At 36.1% G+C, this 19,143-nt stretch overlaps 3 protein-coding genes across 11 annotated transcripts; 1 reads left to right on the top strand and 2 right to left on the bottom strand.

The window, feature by feature from the left end:
* Positions 1-1,805: 1,805 nt before the first annotated feature.
* Positions 1,806-11,993, bottom strand: LOC109536580 (girdin). 4 transcript variants are annotated; one of them, XM_019902850.2, is made up of 19 exons: positions 11,441-11,993; positions 10,359-10,614; positions 10,143-10,303; positions 9,959-10,088; positions 9,782-9,902; positions 9,645-9,726; positions 9,391-9,589; positions 9,226-9,332; positions 8,915-9,128; positions 8,457-8,866; positions 8,062-8,394; positions 7,796-7,999; positions 7,518-7,739; positions 6,975-7,463; positions 6,681-6,919; positions 6,558-6,627; positions 6,243-6,498; positions 2,856-3,038; positions 1,806-2,799 (listed from the first exon to the last, which is right to left on the bottom strand). In XM_019902850.2, the coding sequence occupies exons 1-19, from the start codon at positions 11,495-11,497 to the stop codon at positions 2,642-2,644; spliced, it is 3,891 nt and encodes a 1,296-aa protein (XP_019758409.2). In that variant the 5' UTR covers positions 11,498-11,993; the 3' UTR covers positions 1,806-2,641. The 4 variants fall into 4 exon arrangements, with proteins under 4 accessions (XP_019758409.2, XP_019758410.2, XP_048526292.1 ...); XM_019902851.2 differs by lacking the exon at positions 1,806-2,799 and adding an exon at positions 3,849-3,882 and having other exon boundaries at positions 2,953-3,038; XM_048670335.1 differs by lacking the exon at positions 1,806-2,799 and adding an exon at positions 3,844-3,882 and having other exon boundaries at positions 2,954-3,038.
* LOC109536581 (phosphomevalonate kinase) lies at positions 11,060-16,897 on the top strand. Of its 3 annotated transcripts, none has more exons than XM_019902854.2 (6): positions 11,060-11,216; positions 11,294-11,411; positions 15,878-15,999; positions 16,097-16,296; positions 16,502-16,648; positions 16,707-16,897. In XM_019902854.2, the coding sequence occupies exons 3-6, from the start codon at positions 15,917-15,919 to the stop codon at positions 16,829-16,831; spliced, it is 555 nt and encodes a 184-aa protein (XP_019758413.1). In that variant the 5' UTR covers positions 11,060-11,216; positions 11,294-11,411; positions 15,878-15,916; the 3' UTR covers positions 16,832-16,897. The 3 variants fall into 3 exon arrangements, with proteins under 3 accessions (XP_019758413.1, XP_019758412.1, XP_019758411.1); XM_019902853.2 differs by having other exon boundaries at positions 11,289-11,411; XM_019902852.2 differs by lacking the exons at positions 11,060-11,216; positions 11,294-11,411 and adding an exon at positions 15,467-15,738.
* On the bottom strand, positions 12,823-14,958 carry LOC109536582. 4 transcript variants are annotated; one of them, XM_048670372.1, is made up of 6 exons: positions 14,868-14,958; positions 14,623-14,805; positions 14,004-14,072; positions 13,746-13,951; positions 13,522-13,684; positions 12,823-13,464 (listed from the first exon to the last, which is right to left on the bottom strand). In XM_048670372.1, the coding sequence occupies exons 2-6, from the start codon at positions 14,645-14,647 to the stop codon at positions 13,346-13,348; spliced, it is 582 nt and encodes a 193-aa protein (XP_048526329.1). In that variant the 5' UTR covers positions 14,648-14,805; positions 14,868-14,958; the 3' UTR covers positions 12,823-13,345. The 4 variants fall into 4 exon arrangements, with proteins under 4 accessions (XP_048526329.1, XP_048526322.1, XP_048526333.1 ...); XM_048670365.1 differs by having other exon boundaries at positions 14,623-14,817; positions 14,868-14,949; XM_048670376.1 differs by having other exon boundaries at positions 13,827-13,951; positions 14,623-14,954.
* Positions 16,898-19,143: the final 2,246 nt, after the last annotated feature.

The raw sequence follows: 19,143 nt of genomic DNA, 5'->3' as shown, positions 1-19,143 counted from the left end.
TAGTTGTCATGGTAGAAGAGAAACAATAAGGAAGGAGCTGGTAATAGCACGAATAAGGCCATAGAGGCAGACATTGGGAAGCTTTGACGAGAACAAAGTAAGCGCCATTGGAAAACCATAAATTTAAACATAATTTTGATTTAAAAAATGATAATTTGAAGTAACTCGGTAAAGTTTATTTTATTGATTAACAAAACACTTTGAATGGGATCTTCCGGGCAAAATTATTCACTTACGTTTCACAATGTAGAATCTAGTAGTAGATCTAGTTTTCTGTATTCATATTTCGCTTTCTGGATTAAAACTCCTCCAGTTTCCTCACTGATGTTGTTATGACTGAATCGATTTTCAATTCTCTGTCCAACGATGCCAAAACGAATTCTGTGGCTCAAATGGTTCTTGAGAAACTTCCAAAAACGAAGCGACATGTTGTGTGAGTCGATTTTGCAACTCAAAAAAAGACACGTAAAACTAAAACGTCTTGAAATCAAGCCGTTTTTGAGAAAACTGCCAACATTTCCTTGTCGGTGATTTACTGTATGAAAAGGCCATTTAGTTCTCTCTCAAATGATGTAAAAAAGATCATTCTTGCTCATTTTGCTTCCGAGAAACGAGCAAAAACGGGACGGAAACATGAAATTTTAACATAATCTTTTCAATCCTTTTCCTCAATCAAGTTGCTATCACTGAGGCGGATTTTAAATTCTCTATCCAACGATACCAAAACGAATTCTGGTTCTTGAGAAACTTCGAAAAAGCAGCATCATCAAAGTCGAATTTGCAACTCAAAAAAACCCACGCACATCGAAAACTTCTTGAAATCAATCCTTTTTTTGAGAAAACTGCCAACATTTCCTTGTCGGTGATTTCCTGTATGAAAAGGCCATTTAGTTCTCTCTCGAATGATGTAAAAATGAGCATTCTTGCTCATTTTGCTTCAGAGAAACGAGCAAAACTAGGTCAAAACTACTCGCATTTCCTCACTCATGTTGTTATGACTGAATCGAATTTTCATTTCTCTATCCAACGATGCCAAAACGAATTCTGTGGCTTAAATGGTTCTTGAGAATCTTCGAAAAAAGCATGTTTGAGTCGATTTTGCAACTGAAAATAAAGAATACACAACACAAGAATAAAAAATATACTCCTTAGACCCAACAACTACTGCCCGGATTATTGATATAATATTGTAATAATAATTATAAAATCCACTGTACATAATCAATATATTGCAAAAAGAGCGAAAAATCTTGCTTATTGAAGCGAAACCATTCTAATCATACGGTCGTAATTATGTTTTACTCAATAGTTTATGTTTTATTTCTCCGATTTACTGGTCAAATATTCTGCAATCGTGGTGTTTAGTAAAGCAAATATTTCTAGGCGCAAAAGAAAAACATTGAATAGAAACACAAACATTTTGATCGGTTTGATACCTCAATTGAACTGAATGAGACCTTTTTAGAAAAAGGAATTGCTTAACTAAAAAAACGAAAACCTTGTTGATTGAACAAAAAAGTTGATTTTTAGAAAATGTGCAAGAATTTTCTGTCACAAACCAATTTTATAGTTATTTTTAAATCGAAAAGTTAACCACTTTTACACACACACACACACACACACACATAGTTTGATTGTATAATTCCACAACTTCTTTGACTATCATAAACTGTCTTTATCCAGAAATGCCACGAAAGCGATCTCTTTATGCTCCAGAAAGTTTCCGTTCTTATGGCCTGCGAATTTGGCATGTTTTTCCTGTTTGGCAGGCATATTGATGATGGTCGTAAAGCACACACAAAACCTTCATATAAAAATTATATTTAGATAAATAGTTCTATTAAGGCAACGTTTTCTCACAATCTATCAAACTACCATAGCATAAACAGTAAGTACAAAAACTATAGAAATATCACTATGAAATGGTAAACCGTATATAAAAAGGTAAGTAAATGTGTGCTTAAGACTACAAGAGGTATAAAATCGTCATTTCATTAAATAAGATTTCGTAACCATCCAGGCGCTGATAAAACGAATCTTTTCTGCCCAGGAATATATTTATATAAACCTGATAAAAAAACGGGTAGCAGGCCTGTATATTTGCTCAGTACATTGCCAGTCTTTGCAAACAAATTTTTTTAACTACACAACGTTTTAAATTCCACAAGCTTAAAAGTTCGTCAGGCACAGGGTGGTCTTCTCAGTTCGTCAGGCACTGCCTGGCAACAGGGTGGTCTTCCTGAATGAAGCTACTTTACTTATTGATTGCAACACGTAGTGAAACCAACAAAATCCTGCACGTTTCGAAATAAATATTCGCGCTAGTTTAAGCATAAAATTGTGTCGCCAAGTGTTTTCAACAATTTGGAGATCAAGTCAAGCCCTAAACACTCAAAGAATAATACTGCCTTAACAATAAATAAGAAATAGGAACGGAAACAAAACAGCTTAGAGCTGGGGAACTCAATGGAATCAAATTACCCAGCTTCAAGTTAATATTTAACTTAACACACACGACAGATAAATAACCTTAAGGTAAATAATTTAAAATCTCTCTATCACGGATCAGTATGTATAACCGCAGTTCGTTGTTTGTCAACGATGTAAAACAGTAGAAAATAAACAGAAAATGACTGCAGCATCACACGCAACCATATTCGTACCAAACGGCCGTTTCTTTAGAGTTTTTCTCCTTTTTATCTGCTGGAGCATTTGAATTGTTTTCTTCGGCTGCGGTAGTTGGAGGAGCATTGCCTTGGGTGGATGGAGATCCACTTACTTGCACTTGATTAGGATCGCCTGAGGAAAATAACCAATAATAAGCGATTTAAATTAGACAAAAAGTCCAGTCTCACCAATGACTGTTGAAATGCGATTATACACCAAAAGAGGAGGGTTCGCTGCATGATTTGCATCGTTGGTTTGGGAGGCTGGCGTCACTGATCCCGTATCGTCCTCTGAAAGGTATACAGTCCTTCGAGAACCCACTGAACCTAAACTTAACGCACTGCGAGGTTCTCTGTTGAATAGCTGATCACCTAAGGGTTTGCAACAAATCACACAACTGAAATGAGGCCCTAATTTATGTACAAATCTTTCAAAATGTCGCAATTAGGTACTAAAATTCACAATTTTTCCATAAGATAACAACAAACCTGTTAGGTACAAGTACCTACCTATAATGTTAATGTTCACTTGGTTAAACAGTGCCGGAATGGATATATATTAAACTTCATGCTCTTTACCGATGGCAAAAATACACTTAAACTGCTCCGTATGGAACGCAAACAAAATAAAATCGTTCGGTATGTATAGGTGTTCACGTAGAGTATGTAAACCAACAATTAATTGTTTAAAAACGCGTGTTAAAATTTCAAAAGTATGTCGTTCAGAAGCTTAATAATCGCCAGGTTTTTCCCATATAACAATATTTTCCAATTTTATAGTAATATCGGGAAGGAACTTGTAAATGTTGTCCGTAACACTTTGTAAATAATTCCAGCTCAAGCTTTAACCAGCCTTCAATAGCAAAATATTTGAAACAGACTTCCTTTATAAAAAGTTGCCCAAGGAACCAAGAAATTCGAGTTCTTAAAAGGGTGTAAACATTTTTAACGCACTGAACGAACTTTCACGACATTTCTTTTATTGCTCGTTTAATTTTTCCCTTGATTTAACACAAAACATTTTTTTCGTTATTATATTGATGGCAGCAAGTAAGCTGATTGAGTCTTTTCCAAAACAATTAAATGAAGTGGTTCCAATCCGACATTGTTCTACTTTACGTCCAAACCACTCGTTCACGGCAATTAGTCTTGTTAAAGTCGAAAACAGAACGGTTACCTTACACTAAAAGATTCATAGGTAAACAGCAACACCAAACTGAAAGTGCCAGAAGTTAATTTAAGGGGTTCAATCGACAAACCACGAAACAAAGAGATTTTGAGTGCTTCAATAAATGACCAAAATATTGGATGATAGGAAAAGACATGTGTTAACATCAAATTCGGTCTTATAAAACCTTTTGGTTGGGTATTTCTCGATGAGTTTCGGACGTTTGAAAAGACCAAGTTTCCTCATGTGATTTATTTCAATTCAATTTGATGTTGAACTATGACCGAACGAGCTGAACCCGAGCCGAGCTTGAGCCGCGGCAAAAATATTTTGATGATTCGCCTACACACCGACAGACGGTCGATTTTCTGCGGGTCTTTCGACGAAATATCAAAGAAATTTGCTACGGATCAAGCTCGGCTCGTTAGGCCGTACAAAATCTCGAGACCAAATTTGGTTTCCTTGTGGAAACTATGAAAAAAAAAACACAAATTTTACTAAAAAGTTGCAATTTCTTTGGTCAGATCATGGGGCCTCTAAAAAAAACAGAGTGGTTTATTTTATATTAATGACAACTCGCTTTTAAGATAGTTCCAGATTGAAATCACTCTGCTCCCGTTTAGAGCTCCGATGAAGCCAACTACTGAAAAAGTTTATTGCAAATTCGTTGTGAACACAAATATTACTGAAAAGTTGTTCTTTTGTCAAATCATCGGGCCTCTAAAGGAAAATAAAGTGGTTTCAGTCTTAAAACAAACTACGCAGCAAAATAGGCGTTACACGGACAAATTTCGACTAAGTTTGAAAATGTATAAATTCTGGTCACTCAGGGCGATTTGATTTCTGTTTGAAACGTTATTTAGCGCCTTTTTCGGTTAGTGCATGTGTTTGCAAAATAAGTGTGCTTCAGATAAAGTTTATACAGGGTGGCAAATGAAACAATGCCGTAAAAAATTAGGTTTTGCATCTTAATGCTAAAATAAACTTCGTATCTCGAAAGAAGTGTTTGACCTTTTCGCTCATCTCCTTTATTTATAGCGTGGTCTCAGAAAATAAATCGTTTTTTTTTCTTTTTATCCGATTAACAAAATCAAAGGTTCATGTTGAAGCTAAAACTTCGCAGTTCACTAGTTAAAACAATTCGTAGCTGAAAGGCTGATAGAATCACAGATTTCAGGGGCAAATCTGCTTTGGGTCATTTTTGTGCTACCCCGTATAGTGAATTTTTGTCATCAACAGTCTAAGAAGGTTTAGCTTCAACATGAGCGGTAGATCGTAAAATTCAAGAGCCGAAAAGTGATCGCTTCAAGTCCAAAAAGTTGACTTTTTTGAGACCACCCTGTAAATAGAAGAGAGCCGAAAATCCGTTTCGAGTTATTTGGTTAATCTTTAAACTTTTTGCGTCGAGATCCAAAAATCGTTGATTTTTGCCCCACCAGGAGCATATTGAACTTTGCAAAATTTGCATTTTTCCATTTGCCACCATGTAGAAAATGTATCTGAGGCGCTTACTTTTTACCACGCCATGGACTAACAGAACACAAATGGTGCTAAATAACGCGTGAAACAGAAGCCAAATCGGACGAAGCAATCAGAATTTATCCAGTTCCAAAGTTCAAGCAAATTTGGCTGAGAAACGTTAATTTTGTTGAGCAGTTTTTAGAGCAGCAAATTAAAATATGAAAGGACCCGTTACAAAAATAAATTTAAATATAAGAGACAAAAACACATATTGATTTAACGGTAATATTAGAAAAACACATTTAACAATGATAGAGAGAGGCAAGCATAAATAAGGTCACTTATCAAAAATTAGTGAATTTCTGTACATGTTCATTTATGTATTTTTTGTCCTTTATCCCGTATATTTAATTTTACTTTTGAATCGGTTCCTTTTATTTTATATTAATGACAACTCGCTTTTAAGATATTTCAAGATTTAAGCCACTCTGTTCCCTTTTAGAGCTCTCATGATCCCAACTACTGAAAAAGTTTATGGCAAATAAGTTTAAGACAAAGAATTGCAAAAAAAAGTTTTTCTTACAAAATTCTATTCGTTCTTAAAGCTCTAGCAGTGACATTAAATTAAACAAAATTTCAGTTTTTTCGAATTTTGAATTTTTTAGTTTTTTTTTTAAATATAACATACTGTTCCGGTTTCAATGAAAAACTCATTAACAATTTGTAAAAAAATCGACTAACCCCTTGATGAGAAATTAGTTTTTTTTATATGTGTAAAAAATCACTTTGCAAAAGGACAGGCGGCAAATCGGTCTTTCCAAAATCCCCCGATTTGAAACAAAAAACCCAAATAAAAGCTTTCTGCCAGCCTCAACCCAAACTCGTAAATCCCTGCTTGTTGGAGTGAATAAATATATCCAATAAATTAGTTGCCAAACGCAAATTACCTGCTATACTACTCCTATGCATACTTAAATCCCTGGCTGAGTCGTCCCTGGGTTTATAATCGCGTAAGCTGCCCGTTCCTGTGGTGTTCCTGCGGAATGGTTCTAGTGTTTTGGAACTATTTCTTTGGTTACTGGTTGACATTTCCTCAGTGCTGTTATCAGAGTCTCTGTTATCTGATTCGCCCGATCCATGACCGGCTAGAGTGTATTGCGACTGAGTAAGTCGAGTAGCATCCTCATGCCAAGACCGATGATTCTAAAATTCCCGCAAACAGTTTATTGATTAACTTCAACCTGCTAATTTCATGAGCTCACCCTTGATTTGCTGATAATATCAGACCCCGCTTTTCGCACTCTCTTGACGAACGTGGCTCCAAAACCTTTCCTGAAAAATGCGATGCATAAGAATTTTTGAACCCATTGCGATAAACCACAAACTTTTTGGCTGATGCGTTGTCAAGTTTTCGGTAATGTTCCATGATTTTCTCCTCCAATTTCTCCTTTTGCCTGCATAAGTTGTTGACTTTTTCCGTATACTGTTTCTCCTCCAAATGGAACTGTTGCTGGTCTTCCAGTGAATGCGTTAGCAAAGAATGATACTGTGCCAACAGTTGCGACACATGATCCATCAACGATCTGCGATCCGAACCTAAAGACTGGTTCATTTCAAGTAAAATCTGAAACCCAAAATTCTTCAAAATGTATTCAGCCCTTTAGTAGCGTTCGTCGTACATCACATTGCTGTCGCAATTTGGCATTTTCCAGGTGCAGTCCTGCAACAACATCCGACCTAGAATTGAGTTCTCCCTGTATTTCCGTTTGACTGAGACGCAAGTTTCGGGATTCCATCTTTAAAGCTTTCAGTTCGTCTTGGACGTTCTTATATTTGGTGTTCAGGCGCTCGCTGGCAGTGAACAGAAACCGAAAGTCGTCCTCCAAATTGGAATGTTCCGCTCTTAGATTATTTAAATTGATTGTGTCTGCTCTGAGGTTCTCTTTTTCCAGTTCGGCATTCGACACCTTCACTTCCAGGCAATCGTTTTGTTCTTTCAAACCCCTGATTTCTGACCGCAAATCCCTATTAACTTTCCGCAGATTCTCCTGCTCCAGTTTTAATTCTTCGTATTCGTTCGCAAGCTGCTCATGCAATGTCCTCATAGTGACTTGATCCAGCAAAATTTTCTCTCTGTCCCGGTTTTGTTGCGAGTGCTGCTTGGACAACTAAAACAGAAAAATATTCGTTTGCAAATAAGAAATGTAGGAGCTTTTACAGACGTCGTCTTTTTCTGCGACTAGTTGACTATTGGCTAACTGCAGGGCGGTTTGCTGAGCCTGCAATGAATGCACCTCCGATTTCAAAGTAGAAATATCCACTTTCAACGTGGCATTCTCGTTTTGAAGAACATCATTAGCTGCTTGCAAAGCAGCAATATCCGCGTATAGTTTATCACATTGTTCACTCCATTCTTTGCTAATGGATTTTGCCACTTCCTCTGCCTGTGAAAATTGAGTGGATACAATTTCAATCAAATTAGCTGAAAGGGATAACGTACTTGTTTCAGGGCGTCGCCTTCGAAATGGCACGCTGAACAAGGGGCTTCACGAACAGTTTCTTTTTCTTTAAACACCGCCTGAAGGCATTTGAACATGTCACCATTTTGCAAGATTTTCTCAACAATAATATTGACGTCGTTGTCTAAAATGTCCAGATTCAATCCCAGTTTGTCCAGGCTAGTTTTGAACTTTTCGTTGCCGACCTGAAACACGTAATGTTTTCCTTTAGTTGCACACCAAAAAGAATGAAATAAATCCCTCCTACTTTTTCACTGATCAGATCCTTCTGCAGATCCGCAATAGTCTCCGCATAAACAGAAGCCTTTGAAATCAGTTCCGTAGACTTTCGTTCAAATTCTTGCAGCTTTTCGATTTGCACAACTAAATTCGTGGTATCCGCGTTCAGCTTTTTGATCTCACGCTCGTACTTTTGCTTCTCTTCGACGTTCTTGTCCAGAGTGACTTCCTTGGTTTCGATAACTTCCCTCAATTTGGCAACTTCTTTTAGAAGGTTGGCATTTTCTTTTTCCAGACTGGTTACCTTGTCCTGCAATTCGTGGCCAAGTTTTTCCGCCTCCTCTCCCTTTTCCACTTCTTTCTGGTTGTAAGAGATAAATTGAGTTGAGCGGTGTTCACTCGAAACCCCGCAAGTGCTCCTACCTGTAAAGCTTGCAACTGTTCGGAGGTTTGATTTAAACATTTCTCAGCATCGTCAGCCCGTTTCTTCACAACATCGCACAGTGTTTGTACTCGCTGCTTTTCCTTTGATAGGCTGTCGATGTTTCGTTCTAAATCAGCAATTTTCGTCTTTTCATTTTGAATTTCTTGGTATTGTCGATCGGAAACGATTTTTAACGAATCCATCGAATTTTGCACCTTCCGGTTCTCTTGAATGGCGTTTTTGAACAGATTTTCCAACTCAACATTCTGCTGGGTCAATCGATCGCAGTTCTCTTGAAACTGCTCACACTTCAACAGCAACTTTTTCTTCTCCTTTTCCAACTCCAGGATTCTATCAGCGGTTTCATGAAAACTATCCTCCTTTAAGGAGTCAAGTTTGCTTAAAAGTCCTGGAATTGAAAACCGTTAAGGGCGTTCTGTAAAGTTTGGACATTTACTTTTGTTTTCCAGTTCTAGTTTTAAGGCGCGCGCTTGAGCATTGCTGGTCAATTGCTCAGAAAGGCTATTATCTCCTGAATTTGACTCTTCCATGTCTGAATCCATTGAGATATTGCCCAAGCTGGTTTCTTGCAAGGCTGACTTTGCAACTTGCTGCAGCTGAAGATTTTCATCAGCCAATTCTTGAATCTTTTCACGGGCAATGTCCCGTTCCTGCAAACAAAGCAAATTCCCCAGTTTCATTACCCATATACGATATATGTTTTAGTTGTTTGTTGCTCATACATTGTGATATAGTTTGTCACCTTACCAAAATTGCTTCATTGATGCGCTGTTTGGCGGCCAACAGTTCCGCCTCCAGTTCTAAAACTTGGTCGCCTCTTTGGCGTGCTCTAACCAGCTGCTCTTCCAGCATTTCTAAACAGAAATCAATGCCCAAAATGATGCAAAAAAGCAATCTATTTTTGTTATTAACCTCTTGTTTCCAGCAGCACCCTGTTGTCCTCGCGCAGTTCGTCGACTCGAACTTTGTAAAATTCGGAATCAGAGAGACGTTCTCTGTATCGTTGAATTTCCAGCTCGAATCTGTCCGCTCTTTCGGCCCGCTCTCGCATTGCGTCCGCCTCATCTCTGTAAGCTTTGGCTTTACGCGCTTCAGTCAACAATTCACTGTTCTGTAAAAGCGTTTCGGTAGTAGAAGGTTGATTTATATTTTTATGTTCGTATCACCTCGGCTTTCAACTTGGTCACCAAGTTTGTCGCATGTTCCAATTCCTCCTTATACTCTGCTAGAATTTCGGTTTTTTCCTCGCTGAAATGTTGACAATGTTTGACTACGAAATTTTAGAATTGAACTGTTAACTTACAGTTCCTGTCTCTGTTTTCTTAGCCGGGCTTTCCAGTCTGCCAATTCGACAGCCCAGTGACTGGACTCCACACCTTCCTGGGAACTTCTGCCTGATTCCACACCACTGATATTTTCCTGCCCTAATAAAAATATAGTAAAAATCTTGTCTTTCTATAAACATCTGTTAAGAATCTACCTAAATCTATAACCCATTGTTGCAAAAGCTTGTCCCTCTCAGCAGTCAAAGCCTTAACGTGAGTGTATAATTGTTGAGGCGCTTGTTCCGTCCAATTAGTTGTTAAAACAAGGTTTTGCCCATCTGTAATCTGAAATGGGGACGTTTAACATGGGTGTTGAATGCATTTGGAGACAAAATGCACCTGTTTAATGCAGGCAACAATATCATGTTGCACATCGACATCCAACTCTTTGATTCGGGCTATAAATGTTTCTTTCGTGGGTCCTTGAACGGCGCAACCTAATAAAAGCAGAACCAGCAACTTCAAATGAGTTAATGCCTGCTCTGAGGCTGGAGTTCTACCTGCAAAAATTCCCATCATTTCATTGGGTTTACTTTGATGGTCTGAGATTCTTACCAAGTGTTACACAGTCGGGAAGACTTACGATTACCTGCCGCAGCTCATCTTCGTAGATGCTTTTAATATTCCTGATAATACAGTGAAATATCTTTATTCTGGCGGCAGTTATATGAAAACCCTGCAAATTGGCCGGGGAAGGTACCGGCAGCGAGGGTTCTGGATCAATTTGCAACAGAACCTCGTTTATTGCGGCTCCATCGAAAAACGTCTCGTACACCTGCAGGGTCTCCGGTTTTTTCACGCAGGTTGATAACTGGAAAGTGCGAATTAATAACAGTTTGTGGTTAATGTAACTGGAAAGGTTCTGTTATTGACCGGGAAAAATCAATAGTTTTAACAATTTAGCAGTATTTACACAACATTAACAAAAAATAAAACAACATCTAAACAAATTATATTTAAGCTTGGAAAAGGCGCAAACTTTTTTGAACTGCGTCAACGTGACGTCCCTGTCAGGGAGCCCTGACGTCCCTGTCAGAGAGCACTGACGTCATTGGTGCTCATTGTTTTCTAATGGAAGACTAGCGAGATTCAACGAGTGAAAATAGATGGGAAAACGCATTTTACCGGGAAAAATCAATAGTTTTAACAATTTAGCATTATTTAAACAACATTGGCAAAAAAATTACAAATATATCGAAACAAATTATAGGTCAGTTTGGAAAAGGCGCAACTTTTTTTGAACTGCGTCAGCGTGACGTCCCAGATGTTCCTGTCAGGGAGCACTGACGTCATTGGTTTTCATTGTTTTCTAATGGAAAACTAGCGAATTTAAACGAGCGAAAACTGATGGAAAAACGCATTTGCCCAAAAAACACCTCTAAAAAAAGTTGTTAGTTAAGGATCATCTACACGGTAAGCTTATCTTTAACCTCGACCGCCCTTGGCTCATGAACTAGTAAATTATCCAACTCCTCTATGTTTAAGGGCAGATAAACCCAGTACTCTTCGCTTCAAGTAATTGTTCTATCAAAATTCAGCAATCAAGTCCAGAGATGCACAAAAAGTGTTAGTTAAAGTACATCGTCCAGCTACCTAATTGCAGTAGCTGTAAGTACAATTTATCTAGAGAAACTCACCCACTTGACAAGAGGTCCACTCAGGAATTCCTCAATATCGCTTCTTGAAGCAGCCATTTACCGAATTCTTCCTGTCTTCAGGTCGACAATAAACTGCACAAATCTGTACTGTTATGTGAATGCATCAAAACGGAAATAATACGAAAAGGTCGAAAAAACTGAGCAACCAAAATCAACAGCCACCCCGATGAACTGAGCATTCGTTAGAGCATTTCATGAAAAAATTAATTCACTCTTCACCTAAATGAACTTAAATTCTTTAACTTGGAAAAACAAATATTATTGCGGCCATCTTGATTATGATTATGGCAGGCAAAGTAGTCTACCGTGTAGGGATTTGCACCGAAATCGACAATCGAAGCTTAATATAATTTAGCTAAATTAATTTTTTTAAATTATAAAAATGTTAAGATTGGGAGAGAAATAACTACCGTTTGGTTATACGCCTTGAATTAAATAATAGTTATTTAATAGACTAATGAAAAATTTGTCACTAGCAATTGTAGCAAGTTCCTAGCAAAAGGTTGCTGATGCTTTTCACCTTTATATCTATGTTTTTTTTTTTCAGCTGAGTTTTCTTTAACTAGCCAGAACCGAACGTAACAATGACGTAGTTTCACGTCATCATTACATCAAAATCACAAAATTTTTTTAACGTCATATGGACTTGATACTTTTTAATAATGTATGTTTTTTAATAATTTAAATATGTATGTATGTATGTAAATATGTTCAGAAAATGCACTGCAAGAAAATTCAAATATCTACTCGTGTTGGGAATTTTAATAAAAACTTCTTTGTTTTAAAGCAAGCCCCTGCTTACAACTTCAGAACTTTAAATTTTTTTCTAAATCAACCCGTTCTTCGATTTGCATGATGATTGGAATTTTCAGACTTGAATGTCTTCATTCAATATAAAAAAAGTTCAAGTTTCTGCTCAGATGAGCTTCGAGTTGGGATTCTTTCGAATATTATTTGCTTTTAATCACGTCACGTACTAGGACTTTCACTTTTTTCCAAATCAGCCGGATCTTGGATTTGCTTGAAAATTTCACGATTTGCGCACTCAAAGGCGTCTCAAATTAACATACAAAAGTTTAGGTTTCTGCTCAGTTCAGCTTCGAATTGGGAATTTTGAAAGCTTTTTGGTTCTGAAACAAGTTAGAACTTTAAAATTTCCAATTTTTTTCACATTCAACCAGACCTTCAATTTGCATGAACTTTTCTGGATTTGCTCCCTCATTTCTCAGGAAAGCATAATTTTTTGAACTAGTTGACCATAAATAGCAGAGGAACCCCACATTTTTTCTTAATAAAAGTGTTTACGGGTTACCCTGTATAATAAAGCCATCAATGTTAGGATCGAAATAAAATCTTACAGATTGAGTTGTTGAATTTATTCTTTCTTTCATAAAGAAAATATATCCATTAACTCATGTTACGTCCTAGAAACAAAATTCCCTAATATATTTAACAATTTAGTGCCGATTCTGTTATAAAATTACACAAAAAATACTTCGGCTACATGAAGAAAACGAACTGACAAACCAGTATAAACTCAACTCAGTTTTTTGGAATGCGGAAAGTTCATTGAATGTATAAAACTATTGCCAAAGACAAACTTAAAAAAAAAACATACAGTTTTCATTGATTAGGTACTTTAGAATAGACTGAAAACTGTGAGCAAATAGCAATCGAAATCACACAATCCCTGTGAGAAAAGTTCCGATCTTAACAGGGTGAGAATTACTTTAAAAGAACAGTAGCCAGTTGTTTCAGCGTAGATCACTAGGTTTTTATGTTGAGGGTTAAATTACACCCTCAGCTCTCAGTATCGGTTCCCAAATTCATAATATAAAACAATATATGAACAGTGTAGAAAACTTCCTTAAAACGCAAGGTTACTTAAATTGTTTCACTTTTACTCTCTGCCGCCATAAATCGTCTTGGTGCGTGTTTCAGCCAGACTTTGATGCAATTGTCAATATCAGTTACATTAGCGTCTAAGGTGAAACTTATTGCACCTACAAGTATTTAAATATAACTACTTTAATCAAATCTAGATGCTAAAAAACACTTACTGATAATGACGCTTCTAAGGGCCAAATTGAAAAACGGTCGCTTGCCATTTCGCGTACCAAGAAAACTGAATTCAGCCGCCACTTCATTGGATAACATATACTTTAAAATTATATTAACTTTGGAAACTAGCTCTTTGCCCCCGAACGTAGCACAATAACTCGCCTGAAAAATTAAAAAATGTTTGATGACACCACACAATACAGATTTTTTGAGTATTTCTCACCAACTCGGCAGCTTTTTCATTGTTTTTTAAATATTCCTCAAGGGTGAATATATCGTGAATCGATCTAATGGGAAAACTCACTGGAATATCCTCGGGTAATTTTCTGGTCAGAAGCGATGTTGATAACGGCGTTTTGAGTAGCGAAAGTATTTCATCATTCTGATATTTTACTTGCAGTAGAAGATTGAGCATTTTTGCGCTGTAATCTGCAACAAGTTTGTTAGTTAGTCACCATTCAAATTTGGGTCGGAGATTTACCTGGGCGCTGCAAAGCATCAGAAGTCGCCATAAATGGATATTGTGGGGATTTTTTGACTGGGTTTAAAGCTGGAAAAACACACTATTAGTCAATTCTCAACTCAACGAACTTTCAGTTTATCTGTTAACGACTGATAATAGAGGAATTTTGCCCAAATAAAACCCGGTTGGTACAAATATTTTATTGCTTGAATCACACTACGTCTAGTCCCTTTAATGGAATTTTTCTGCGCCTTCAAGACTGGCATTTTTGCGTCTGAATCTATTTTAGTTGCTTCGGTTCGGAAAAGGCATAATTGTAGTTAAAACAGCAGTTACTAAGCAAATGGAGCCTCATCGGTTCATTTAACTATACTTAGGCAACTTATTGACCTAAAAGTACAGAAAAACAGCCAATCTATTCAACACATGTTTTCGTTTTTAAGTTAGTAGTTACTTGGGCGTAGTGGAAATACCACTATCCCAAATGCACTTTTTTGCACATGTGATTTCTAAGAACAGCCCAAAACCGTGTATTTTACAAAGTAGAACCGCCCCTCATTGTTAAACGGGGGCTAATGTGTGCCCCCCACTGACAGTTTAATGCAATTCTTCATTCTGCATATATTGACTAGAATACCAGTATTAGGGTGTAGATCAGCCATCAATCGAGCCTATAAAGTAAGGCCGACTGAAGACTTCGCCCTAAAAGTAAAAGCTAAGTGATCCTGAAAGGTATTTTTTTCTCGCCATGGTGAATTTTTCTTTGCCATCTAAAGTAGACCTTAAATCAAGCACTTTACGTAGAGGACGACTCGCAGGTCTAAAACAAACACTTTAACTTTAAAATTGCTTTTTTCTCGTTCATTTTTGTAAACTCAGTACCCCCGGACAAGTGTGGTTATGTAACGCAATGCGTCAGATCGTCAGCCAGATGCTAAAAGTCTATTGGGATGTGACGGCACAAAATCGGGCTATTTTTTTTGTATACATACTATTTATATCCTTGAAGAAATCGATTTTCGAACTATTCTCTACTGTGGTTAATGCAATAATTATGAACTATAATCGTATTTTATCAAGAACTTTTTTTAGTGAAAATGGGTTTTTGCCTACTATTCACTCATTAAGATGGACTAATTAGTACATCTTAATTAAATAATTAAATTAATTTTCCATCAGCTAACAAAAATATTACGCTGGGTTTACAGTCTTTTATTTAGTGTTTTCGAAATTGGCTCCATCCTGGAAATTCATTTTACGCGCTTTTCGGTTCGTGTTCGGCTCCAACCAGTATTTTTTCGCCGCTTATTCGCCTGGTTTCAAAGTTTATTTTTGAAAAATCAGCTCAAAATTGCTCAGATTCCACTGAAATTCCTTCAGTTTATTAACGTTTCGTTATGGGGGTGCGAAAATTGCCAAAATGTCATGAAATAATGCACATGTAGATTCAGTGATTTTTATTAATTTAGAAAATCACTGTGTAGATTAGATAGAATGTGGCAGTGACCTTATCTATGCCAACAATCATTTCCTTATTTATACGGTCCCAACCTAAATATTTAAACCGAGAGCAAATTTGTTGAAAAAACCTAATAAATTGCAAAAGAAGTATTATTTAAAGACATTTTCTGCATCTGATATATAACGTGCAAGTGAAGAAGACATGTTTTAATGTATATGATAATTTATAAATAATTGGAACCACTTAATATTCTAATCGTATATGAAAGCATCGTGCAGCGGTACCAATTTTGTAAGTGTCTTTCGATAACATTTTGTTTTTTTTATTTTCCAATAATATCTTTCTAAGTAAAGTTCTAAAGTAAATTTGTTTCTTTCTAATAATAAGGTACACCAAAAATACATAAAAAATAACTACCTCTACATTTCAGAGCGGAATTAAGAATCAGTAATAAATTAAAATAGTGAAAATGGAGAATCCCAAACACATCTTGCTATTCAGTGGAAAACGTAAATCTGGTAAAGATTTCATTTGTGAGAAGCTTAAATCCATGTGAGTAAAATAGTCTGGCTGTTACCTTTCTCTGCGAAAATCGAGTCCAGCAGATAGTTTGGCTATTCAAGCTTTTTTACACGAAATGAAATTTTAGAATAGGAGAAGACAACTGTTGTATAGTACGCATATCCGGCCCATTGAAACAGTTATTCGCACAAAATCATAATTTGCAAATAAATGAATTAATGAGCGATGGACCGTACAAAGAACAACACAGACTAAATATGATAACTTGGAGCGACGAAATCAGAAAGGAGGATCCGGGTTACTTTTGCAGAGCAGCTAGCAAATCAGGTAAACTGGTTTGAAACGTTAAATACCATCCAAAGTTTAATTACTATACGAGTATAATTACTTTCTTAATTTGAAAAAACTTCGAAAATCTTTGAAAAACACGCAACTTGCTTCCAATGATTTTGGCGCTCTATCTCCAAAATACCGTAATAACCTGGTGTAATTTGTAAATTTCGGAAAAACGCAAATAGTTAGTAAATTTCAGCACCAACAAGAAGACTGTGGATTGTAAGCGATATAAGACGAAAGACTGATATCAAATGGTTTAAGGAGAATTACAGTAATTTGAAGCTAATCAGAGTATCGGCTGATTTAAAAATCAGAAAGGAAAGAGGATGGATATTCACAACTGGTGGTTTAAATCCGTTGCGTTGTTATAAGTGAGGAATTTCACGAATGCCAACTTTTAGGGGTCGATGATGCCGAGTCCGAATGCGACCTAGACGATTTTCACTCTTGGGATATGGAAATGGCAAATAATAATCACGAAGATTATGAAAATGCCATCCGTACAATTTTGAACTTAATTTCCTAATATTGTTGGATGTTTTTTAAACCTTTGGTGGCGGTACAATACAGAATAAAGTGACTGCGAATGCGATTTTTTTAACTGTGAATTTAACCTGTGAATGTGATTTCACTTGTGGTTGCCGTTTTCGTGATATAGCAACTGCTAGCGTCATAAGGTGATGGGCAATTGTCCGTCACTTGCAGAAACAATTTTAAAACATTAATAATCCATATTTTTTAAATAGATACCCTTATTTAGGTATAGAACAAATAATATTTTATACTTAAAGTAGGCCTAGGTAACACTGTGTTGAGTTGCGCTATTGAGTTGTTGCCGCTCTCTGAGTTTTACTCATCGGTTAATGAGTTATAAGTAATTTAAAAAAAGCTAAAAAAGTCAACATTTTTTCTGAATAACGTTTTACTACTTTGAACAAACAACTAATAAAAGTCGTCTAGATTTCTCCAGCAACAGAACTGAGTCCAAAAAAAGGCGACGGGTTTTCTTGTAAAATCGATCTCTTAATTTTTCGCATAAAATATACAGTTTGCCAGTATTTTACAGTAAAACGTTAGGAAAAACCCGGTTTTTCTGTTTAGTGACAGTGTTGATTAGAAGTATTGACCTAAAAGTGAAGAAACCTCAGTCCCCAAGAGTTTTCCCAGTAAATGATTATAAACTTTCGATTTTTTAGTTCGGGGAAATATTTTTGGAAAAGAACCCAGAATTAATTATTAGGGTTTTGTCCATGATTCGAAGATGCAAAAAGTTTTCCAAAAGTTTTTGCAAAGCGGTTAAGGAGGTTAAAATCTATCTTATAATTTTTCACATAAAATATCTGAAGATTGCCAGTATGTTAAGTAACACTAAAAAATAATGCAATTTTTGCGTAGAAAGAATTGCTTAATAGAAACTTTGTTAAAACTAGAATGAGCTTGAGCAATGAGCAAAAAACTGAATAAAATTATTTCGTTTTTCGGTCAAATTCGAAGCTGAAAAGGGTTTTCTAAAATTCCCTGCAAACTGATGAATGAGGCGAATTTTCGGGCAAAATTAATTTTGTAATTTTAGTCTGAAAAGGCATTATTGTCACAAAAGAAGGAAACCATCAGAAAATAATGTTTTTTTTTTGCGTTTTCGATTAAAAACTTTTACTTTTGTGATCGGTTTTAGAGAAAATCTTAATGGTTTTCGGGGAAAAACGGGAGGAATTTACTTTAGTTTTTGCCTCGAATTCGACGCTGAAAAAAGTTTTTGTAAAATTTTTACAATGCTATACATTTATCTTGCAATTTTTCACGTAAAATACCTCCAGATCGTCCGTATTTTTAAGTGAAACTCCACAAAATAGAGAGATATTGAGTAGAAAGTGAAACAAAAAAATTAAGTCAAACCTAAAAAACCACATTTTCTTAACAAACTTTACAGTCTTCAGAGAAATTGAGGTGACGAGATTTCCAAATAATCTGTTACAAACTTTCGCTTATCCTGTTCGGTTTTTAATGGAAAAATATTTGATTTTTGTTTGAAATTCGACGCTGGAAAAGTATTTAAAACTTTTTACAAAGCGACCAGATTCGAATTTTTTTCATAATTTTTCACGGAAGATGCGTTAAATTTGGCAGCATTTTTAAGTGAAACTTTAGAAAATGGAGTATTTAGAAGAAAAGAAGGAAGCTTGCACACACTGAGTAACTTGACTGAAACTGGAAAATTCTGAAATTTTTAAGTCTTTAATGTTAATGTAATGTAAGTTAATGTCCAACTTTGTTAAGCGGCAAGAAAACAGACATACTTTATTGCGCAAAAACTATGAATGCTACAAGATTTTACAAAGCGCACAAAATTGTGAACAAATGATTAATGCATCAACCAAAAAAAAATGAATCGATTCCATCCATCAAATAAAAAGTTCTGGTAGTTTTTGTACCACGACACTCAAGAATTCACCACTTGTCCAAAATGGCTGAACTCGATTGTTTCATCAAAATATGAGTCTTACATAAGAACAAATTGACAGCGAGTTTCACCAAAATATATCGTACCATTCCCCCGATATTTCGAAAATGAAAATTTTTTGAAGAACTTTGACCGTCAATAGCAGATGAGCCAGACATTTTTTGTTAATAAAAGTCAGGTCAGATCGTTTTCTTTTATCCAAAGAATATCGCATTACCCTTTTGGTCATGTGCTTACGGGACACCCTGTACAGGGTTATTCACGCTATATGGCACGGAAGTTTGCGGCTAAACCGTTTGATTTTTTTAAAGTATTATTTTATGAATTGTCCGACGCCTACCGAGCGCACATTTTAAAAATATTTTTGTAATGTACAG

Source organism: Dendroctonus ponderosae, unplaced genomic scaffold, assembly GCF_020466585.1.
Source record: "Dendroctonus ponderosae isolate FM_Combo_2020 unplaced genomic scaffold, Dpon_F_20191213v2 Dpon_F_20191213_1, whole genome shotgun sequence".
NCBI lineage: Eukaryota > Metazoa > Arthropoda > Insecta > Coleoptera > Curculionidae > Dendroctonus > Dendroctonus ponderosae.
Note: the sequence above shows the minus strand (reverse complement) of the source record. Positions and strands in the feature narration are given on the sequence as shown.

What these genes read in the sequence shown, in the direction of transcription:
- LOC109536581 (XM_019902854.2), top strand. Translation starts at nt 15,917, where the DNA reads ATGGAGAATCCCAAACACATCTTGCTATTCAGTGGAAAACGTAAATCT. An exon ending in TGTGAGAAGCTTAAATCCAT is followed by an intron (nt 16,000 to 16,096) that starts GTGAGTAAAATA and finishes ATGAAATTTTAG; the next exon opens with AATAGGAGAAGACAACTGTT. An exon ending in CAGAGCAGCTAGCAAATCAG is followed by an intron (nt 16,297 to 16,501) that starts GTAAACTGGTTT and finishes AGTAAATTTCAG; the next exon opens with CACCAACAAGAAGACTGTGG.
- LOC109536580 (XM_019902850.2), bottom strand. Translation starts at nt 11,497, where the DNA reads ATGGCTGCTTCAAGAAGCGATATTGAGGAATTCCTGAGTGGACCTCTT. An exon ending in TGACCAAGTTGAAAGCCGAG is followed by an intron (nt 9,590 to 9,644) that starts GTGATACGAACA and finishes ACGCTTTTACAG; the next exon opens with AACAGTGAATTGTTGACTGA. An exon ending in GACAACGCATCAGCCAAAAA is followed by an intron (nt 6,628 to 6,680) that starts GTTTGTGGTTTA and finishes CGCATTTTTCAG; the next exon opens with GAAAGGTTTTGGAGCCACGT.
- LOC109536582 (XM_048670372.1), bottom strand. Translation starts at nt 14,647, where the DNA reads ATGGCTGATCTACACCCTAATACTG. An exon ending in TGATCTACACCCTAATACTG is followed by an intron (nt 14,073 to 14,622) that starts GTATTCTAGTCA and finishes GTGTTTTTCCAG; the next exon opens with CTTTAAACCCAGTCAAAAAA. An exon ending in TGATGCTTTGCAGCGCCCAG is followed by an intron (nt 13,952 to 14,003) that starts GTAAATCTCCGA and finishes AACTTGTTGCAG; the next exon opens with ATTACAGCGCAAAAATGCTC.